General features: G+C 46.2%; 1 protein-coding gene across 1 annotated transcript in view; it reads right to left on the reverse strand.

The window, feature by feature from the left end:
• LOC138661728 (gap junction delta-2 protein-like) overlaps positions 1 to 8,600 on the reverse strand; it is a 46,806-nt gene extending 38,206 nt beyond the window's left edge. Inside the window, exon 1 of the mRNA XM_069746613.1 lies at positions 7,790 to 8,600. Coding sequence (XP_069602714.1) covers positions 7,790 to 7,860 — 71 coding nt within the window. The 5' untranslated portion in view covers positions 7,861 to 8,600. The remainder of the gene's footprint in view (positions 1 to 7,789) is intronic.
• Positions 8,601 to 8,888: the final 288 nt, after the last annotated feature.

Genomic DNA, 8,888 nt, shown 5'->3' on the forward strand with positions numbered 1-8,888 from the left:
CATGCGTTTTTTTCACCACCTGCGTTTGCATTTTAAACGCAAATGTGAAACTAGCCTAACAGAGTTACTGAAGACCTTGGGCAGATAGCAGGGGGCATCATGGAGACACAAATGAGAGGTGTCATGGAGACTCAGACAGGTAGCAGACAGAACTCCACAGTAACAAGAAATTCTATTACCATAGAAGCCACACACAACCAGTAAGATGTCCTGAAAACTGCAGGAGGACATGTAAAGAGGTCCTAGAAGACCAGGGACAGGGAGCAGACAGGTCTAGGGAGAACCTACAAAGTCTGAAAACCTTGGATGCTGCAGACAGCCAGTAAGATGTACTAGAAACCACAGGCAGGTTGATATTGGAAATCGCAGGGAAGTAGGTGAGATACTGGAAAGACAAACAGGAACACAAGGATCACACCGGGCTACTTGCAAAGAACGACATGGAGCACCAGGAAATCAAACGGACCGAGGCCCTTGCACAACAAGCTGGCCACAACCATTTCCTCCATTTTAAACTAGTGTCCAAGTTGGTTTGTTTTGTATATTTAGTGATAAGTGTTTTTAGAGAGGACCTTTTCCTCTTCTGATTACAACTGATTCTGGAACAATTTTTTTTTCTTCCGGGCCCCTCCATTCCTAATTTGTGCCTTCCAATTAAAAAAAATGCAACTTTTCCCTTCAATCAGCTGAGCGTATACCACAGAACTTCTAGGTGGGCAAACCTGGGTTTTGATTGTCCGGCATCAGCGGAGAAAAATCAACGCCCACAGAGAAGTTCTGTTGTATACGCTCAGTTGATAGCAGGGAAAATTTGCATCTTTATTACTGCGGGCCATGACTTTGGAACAGAAAAGCACCAAATAAAAATAAAAACTGTTCCAGACGGTTCTTGGAGAAGGTGCTCAGTTTAAAAAGAAAAGGCCTCTTCAACAGAAGGTTTGGTGTGTACCATACAAACATATTTAGATGATGACACCTAGCACCGGGCCTCCGCAGTGATCCAGCAGGTCCATTGCTGGCTTCGGTAACTCATACTTGGTGATGTCAGCACAGTAACATCAGTTCAAGTTTAGGAGTCGAGATTTGTCTTACTACCCCGCAGCTTGCAAAATGACGCATCAATAAGGCTTTAGTACAAGGTTTTATTAGATATTTTCCAGATGATTCTATAGATACAAGCATTTTACTGGTGATAACCTCTGAATCATACACAATGACTCATTCTACACAATGAATGCCTGGTTTCCCTTTCTTAGTTTATAATACTTTAGCGTATCAGATAAAACCCTGCAGTTAATGGAAGTATCCTATGAAAGAAAGAGGTGAATTGCTTTAGTCTTAAGCCCCCATACATATCAGACTGATGTCATCTGAACTTGCTTATATCGATAGGTTCGCCCGGCAATGTATGCGGATTATGGGGGCCTCCAACTGATATGATGGGACAGACCAGGATCTGGCATGCCCAAATTCGGACTGTTGAGCCTGAGATAAGTCACCACCAGAGATGTTCGGCAGCGGCTCTCTCATAGAGAACACAAGATCGCGCCTGTCTATGGGATAGGCGGGTGAGATACCTCTGCAGCGCCCCAGAGTCCTGGTCGTTGCAGTGATGTTGCTCTCCCACCAGGGGGAGTGATGTTACGTCTGATGGCACCAAAGGAGTTAAACCCTGCCAGGTATCACAGCCACATACACATGTCACACTCCAGTCCACCAGGGGGAGCTAAGGGTTCTATCTACTAGGCCACTCCTCACATTAGGGTAAAACTGGTGGGTTGGATAGGAATTGAGGGGAGAAGGAGTTGGGAGTTGGAGGAGAGAGGAGTTCCTGGCTGGAGACTAGCGAGAAAGGTCTCCAGGCCGAGCTGGCTGGACCAAGGCCCAGTCAGAACCAGACTACGGTCTGAGGAGGAGGACAGAAGGCACAAGGAGCTGTGCCTGCACCTGATTGTGGCAGCATCCTAAGAAAGGACAAGAAGGGAAACGTGTCGTAGTGTGCAACAGGAGTAACAGATCAGTGGGAGACCAGCTAGAACAGGCTGCCTCCCCCTGAAGCGCAGTACCGGTGGCCAGAGCACCGAGGGAGTAATAGACTCTATGTTTTACTTCAGAGACCGGCAGGGCAGTCATCTCCAACTTGGCTGTCCGACCTAAGAGCCTAAGCAGACAAGGTGGCAACGCGGAGGAGGGGCGACACTAGGGTCCCTATAAAATAGTCTCAGGCCAACACCGTCATACGAGTTTTGTCCTATCCATCTGGGGGACAGGAGAAGAGTAACAAGAGTGAGGACCCTATTAGGAGCTAATGCAAGTAGGGACCTACTACGTTACTGTGCGCAAAGGGAAGGCTACTGATTTCCACCTGGCTCAGGGGACTCTGGAATTGCCATCAGACCGGCCGGACTCTGCCGACCCTGTAGCCTGGTACTCCGGACTGTGGATGCTGAAGCCTTCAGTAAAGGTAAAGAGACTGCACCCACTGTGTCCTCGTTATTCACCGCGTCTCGCATCACCCACCATCAACATCTACACTACTGGGAAGCCCTGGGGAAACACTTCACCTGTGGGAAGGTATTCCATCTAGCTGCCATAACATCACCCCAGTGGACCCCTAAGCAGCGTCGGTCACCCCGACCGAATACCACAGGTGGCGTCATGAACACTTGACAAACTTACATCACCTTTAATTGGGCGCCCCTTAGCAGGGCCACGGACTGGGTCGGGCCACTGTGACATCCCCGCAGAAGCGACTGAAGGACCTGGTACCGAGTACCCCATTGCCCTGCGCCTGGGGGCGATCCATCTTCTAAAGTGCATGGCTGACATTAAAGATTAATAATAGCTCCACACCAGGCAAACATTCTGCGGATTTGTACAGGGAAGGTCTATTACAGTACTAACCATGACGATGAGATTTTAACAAAAATTTTATCCATGTGCCCCAGAATGATCATTCTCGCGTGCCGCAGGCAAGAGCTTTACTGACAAGTATAATCACGGTTTGCAATTACAAGCTGCTAAATACAAATATTCCGGAGCTGCCAAGAAGTGATGCGGGAACGTGTTCGGTTAGGCTGTTATGTGAACATGCTCGGGTGCTAACCGAGTGTCTTCGGTGCGCTAGAAAAATATGTTCGAGTCCCCGAGGCTGTTAGACAATCGCATCTCATGCAGGGATTGCCTAACAAACAGGCTATCCCTGCATGTGTGGCATTTGTCAAACAGCCACGAAACTTGCAGCCGTGGGGACTTTAACATATTTTTCGAGCACGTCGAAGAGACTTCGTCAGCACTCAAGCTTGCGCAGATAAGGCTACTTTCACACTAGCGTCGGTACGGGCCCGTCACAGTGCGTCGGGCCGACGTACCGACGCATGCTGTGAAGTAAAAGCACGACGGGGGCAGCGGATGCAGTTTTTCAATGCATCCGCTGCCCCATTGTAAGGTCCGGGGAGGAGGGGGCGGAGTTCCGGCTGCGCATGCGCGGTCGGAAATGGCGAACACGCCACACAAAAAAAGTTACATGTAACTTTTTTTGTGCCGACGGTCCGCCAAAACACGACGCATCCGTCGCACGACGGATGCGACGTGTGGCAATCCGTCGCAATGCGTCGCTAATGAAAGTCTATGGAGAAAAAACGCATCCTGCGGGCAACTTTGCAGGATGCGTTTTTTTCTCCAAAACGACGCATTGCGACGGAGGCCAAACGACGCTAGTCACCTTAACCGAGCACGTTTACTCATCACTACTGCCAAAGACGGAGACTTATTGTAACCACCAAGCCCATCGCCTCTAAGGAGTAAAACATTCTGTTTTTCCCAGCCTGTGTCTTCTGTATGTATGGGGGGGAGCATTATCTGATCCCCTATGGGATGGCGTAGCTGGGGAGTCACTAAACTATACAGAAGAAATCAAGAGTAAAATAATATGGCGGTGCAATATGAAGCTATAATTGTAGGCAGAAGCTTTCGGTTGATCAAGCTGAACCATAAAGGCGAAGCGGGCAAGCGAGCAGCACGATATGCAAGTTTAAAGTTAGTCCGCAGAACAGACACGACGTTGATTATTTATGCAAAGCTCGTGGCTTTGATTGAGCTGGTTGAAGGTAGACACTAAAGGTTACTTATGGTTCTCGTTGACGGAAGGCATAAATGGCATTTTGGGAATACCATAATCTTATCTTCAAGGTCATCTTTCTTTAAATTGAATTAAAAGTGAAGATACAATGTGCGTTCTGTATTCTGCATTTCCATCCATTGAATATCGTACCACCACAAGGTCCTAAATGGTCGTACCTATTAAATAATTCAAATTTTTACTTCATTTTGTGGGAATTCAAGATATTTACTAATTTCTATCCACTATTCTTCATAGTTTTCTGCCAACCTTTTCAATACTTAGGCCCGGGATAACTTTTGCATCTAGATCATTGAACGAAAGACAGTGTGATCAAGGATGAAACCAGGTTGGCCTGTATTTAGGGAACAGAATACAGCAGATTAAAACCTGAATTTATTGAGCAAAAACTCAACCTAATTCAAGGACAAAATCTAAATTTAGCTCCAAAATAATGAGTTTAGTTTTGTAAATTGAATATCTAGCAGAGTTCTGTTTTTCTGACATAAATGGTAACATTTTGGCTATGCGCAGCCACCACAAGGGGGAGCTAACCACTAATAGAGGTACACAGCTGCTATTGAGCTTGTCTGCTTGCACTAAGCTCCCCTAGTGGTGGCTGAAGGTAGTCCGCTACCCTTTGTGACATTGTAGGACTGAGTGTAATCAGCTTCAATTCTCGTTAGCATTTTAAAAGATCTGCAAAAAAGCTGCCTGTGTAGGACTGGAACGTTTGTTTTCTACTTCCCGTGATAAATGACAAAAATCAGCAAAACTTCACGGGATATCAGATTTTACAATGCAAATGCTGGGGCAATTAGATGATTGCCTCAGGTCCCGCTTCCGGCACACGGCTTATTTTGCCAAGGGAAGCTGCAGTCACTCGAGGGGAAATGTAATACTACATAGCGACAGTGAGGAGGATTCCGAATGAAGTCGTACTTTAGCATGTAGCCGAAATAGCCAAGTGCACCACTGAGAAAGACACTGGGAGATGGAAATGTATAATACTGCAGTAATCCTACGAGTGCACTAACCGCACCCATGACTTCAACATGATAAAAGTGACGGAACTAGCTTCCATGATGATGATGATGTATTTTCATCATTGGTCATTAATAGGTTAAGGATTAGTGGTCCTGGACTTTCATTTGATTTATAATCTCTAGATTATAATCTAATATAATTTCATTATATCTAGGAAAAGTGGTGTCAGTACCCAGGGGTTTTAAAAGTACCCATCATTACTAAGGCCCATATGGGGATCCCTTGTTACTCATATACAATAGATGGCTGTTGGCCAACGATGGATGGTTTGGTCAGTAGATATCTCCCCGACTACTCTATATGCAGGAGAGACCCTACCAGAGACTATCTCACCAAGAACAAAAGGATTGGCAGTCCAAAATAAGACATGTCAGATCCTTCTGTCCCTTGACATCTTCTGTTAGTTGAACCTGACATCATCTGTCGGGGGACAGTCAGGAGGCTCCTGTAGACATTATACTGTCTGCCGAACCAATCAATATTGGAGGGCTAGGCTGACATTAGTCTTAGTGCTCATTCAGGAGTCCATGCAAATCGGTCAGAGATTGGACCACAATGCATGGACTGGCCACGGTTCTCCCAACCCGACCCAAGCGAGACAGCCTCATACACATACATGAAGCTGTCACGCTCGGATCGGGAGATCCATGGCCAGTCCATGCATTAGCGGTCCGATCTCAGACTGATGTGCACAAATGTCTGAATGAGCCTTAATATGTATGGGGGTCTTCAGATTAAAATTGGCCAACCCACAGATTTCAATGAGGCCAGAAACCATCTAATGAATATGAAGGTCTCCCATCAATTAATGGGCACAAGAAGAACTGGGGATCAAACTTAAAAAAAGAAAAGAAAAAGTTCACAGCAAATCGACTCCCTATACTTCTAAGCTTCTGTCACGCTAAACACCAAAAACGTGACATGATGCTTACCGTTGGATCCAGTTGAATGAACACGTAGGTGGGCTCTGCTGCTGGAGTAAATCAATTCAACGTATTACTGGCGTCTTTATCAAGTGAAAAAAAAACCTAATGTTCCATTTTTTTTCACTTGATAAAGACGCCGGTACGACATTGAAATGTCTACGTGTTTATCCAACTAAATCCAATATCTCCTCGAGGCGTTATCCACCAGCCATAGGGCAGCAGCTATTTTCCTTCATGCCTACATAGGAGTTGTGGCTCTCGCACCTCTACCAGGTGAACAAAACCAGCACTCTACCTCCATAGGATATCACCCTATTGTGCACCCTATTTCACTCTTATAGATTTACTCATGATCCTTACCATGTCGAATACCTGGTTTTGAAGGATCGGGCATGTTGAATTTCAACACCTAATCCTTTTATTCCCTGGGTAGATAGACCACCACCAGAGATGTCTGACCAGACACTGGCCTCTTCCCATTAATGTGTGGCCAATCTGCCCTTGCATGTGTACAAGGAGGTTGGGAGAAATCCTTGTCCGCTCAGTTGACAGGTATTGAGGACACCATACATGGATCTAGGAAACATCAGACCGGAAACCACACAAGACTGAGCTGAACGTGTGAGTATAATATTCAAAACGAACATATAGATCAAAATTACTCTCTATAAAGCCTTAGTGGGTGTTTGTACATCTGATCGGCAGCAGAATGCTTCATGCCTGTATGGTTGGGCATCTTTAGACTGTACATAAGGGCCTACATCAGTTTTCAGAATCCTTAGGCCTAGAATTGAGATAAAGGAATGTACGGTACATTCACTGCTGGTCTAACCCAACACAAGACGCTATGTATCCAGCAAGATGGATCACACAACTAAGCAGCATTATACCAGATATACATACAGTATGGGGGCAACAAAGGTCCAAAATAATGGGTTCCGCATATGTATCAGACATGAACCTCCGCATCAAAAACCACACCATTGAGTAATGTATCTGTCTCTGATTTATGGGGAAAAAAAATTCCACATTTAGAAAATTAAACCATGAAAGGTTATGAAATGGTAACAGAAAATGAAAAAAATCAAGTATGACATTTCAGGCGGGGAAAAAGAATAGACTGCGGGGAACGAGTGATCTTTATGAGTTAGTAATTAACGTGTGTACACAGAAATACGGTGAAGCATCCATACATCCATCACACCGTGACAGGTTTGCATGGTTACACTAGTAATACCACCGCGACCTAGCAACATGCAATACATATAGTAAATAGTGAGAATCATGGCAGACACACCTAGTACATTCAGATTTCGGCTCCAGGCTTCTAGGGGTTAAATGGAAAACGATCACATTTTTTTAAGCCCATTTTATGCTCCCTGGTATTGTGTAATTGTATGTTAGGTGGTACATGGTGCAAAGCTCTTAATATCAGCACAGACCTCTCGATCCTATAGATTATTATAATCGTTTCATGTCCAAAATATGCATAGGATATCAAGTTCTACTCATGCAAACCACTCGCCACACCCACTCGTTAACCTGGTGTAATTAGCATAGGCCCTGAATGATGGAATATCAATGGTGTGAAGATGAAGATAGAATGTACTACATGCAGAATCATTGACTGTTATACTCCCATGTTTTCAAGCCTTTGGACCCCATCCCACCCCTCCATTGCAGTCCATCAGCTTACCTCCCTATCATGGTGGAGTGCTGCTGTACTGCAGCCTCCAGCAGGCGCTCCAGTATGGTCCACTCGCCCATCACGTCCGCCTCTTGCCCTGCCGTGCTCAGCTCGGACACCGGGGAGGAACGAGCTGGCCCCCCTTTCCGACCACCTTTTCCCACTACGGATTTCTGACCTCCTAATTTTACTGATCACTGTTGGGAAGCATCCTCAGTTGGCGAGATGAGGAGAGGCACAGCTCCCTCTCCTCCTTTACTACCTAAAGTCCTGTCCTCAGGTCACCCCAAATCTTTTACATGGGGCAGGTAGTATAGCTTATCCTTGATACTGGTCACCTAGTGTAGGAGATGGCTGGTGATTCCGCCTGCATGGAAATTGCACGCCTCTTCCTACATCGATGCCCCCGCCGGCTAGGATCGATAACTCTCCAATGGTAATAAATGATGGTCTGTTGGGTAAGCAGCCAACGCTTAACAGGCACCTGTTTAATGATTTAAAGAAGTAGCGCCTCTTCTTGTGTGAGACCCCTCTACATTCGCATGGTCTCCTCCTTACATATCCCCCCCCTTTCCACCTTCCTGAGCCAGGTCGCTGTCCAGTGCTGAAATTGCTGCTGGTCCAGAAGAGATGCTTCTTCTTCTTTTTTGGGGGGCCACTGATCAGCATCAGTTCCAGGTTATCTCTCCCTCTCTGCCATCTCGTCTTCTTCTCTCACCTTCTCGCCTCCTGCCCACCATCCTACCTGCTGTTTCCCCTCCTCTCCTTGTGTCATCGCATCCCTCTGTCTTCTACCTTTCTCTGCCCTCCCTTCGTCTCTTCTCTCTTTGTCTCCCCCTCACTCCTTGTCGTAGATCCCTCCCCTGCCGAATCTTCCACCCTGTGATCTCTCACTGTCACTTTCCCCTGCATGCACACACTCTCTCTCTCTGTCTCTATAGCCCCCGTCTCGTGTGTCTCTCTCTCACTGTCTCTCTCCCACATGCCGCTGTCTCGGTTAATCCGGATAAATGACTCTTTCTCTATTGGATGGGAGGAGATTTTCTGCCATATTATAAGCTGATTTCATCCTGCATCTTTCCCCAGTCTTTGGTATGGCTTGTGTGTA

This window comes from Ranitomeya imitator, chromosome 2 (genome assembly GCF_032444005.1).
Source record: "Ranitomeya imitator isolate aRanImi1 chromosome 2, aRanImi1.pri, whole genome shotgun sequence".
Taxonomy (NCBI): Eukaryota; Metazoa; Chordata; class Amphibia; order Anura; family Dendrobatidae; genus Ranitomeya; species Ranitomeya imitator.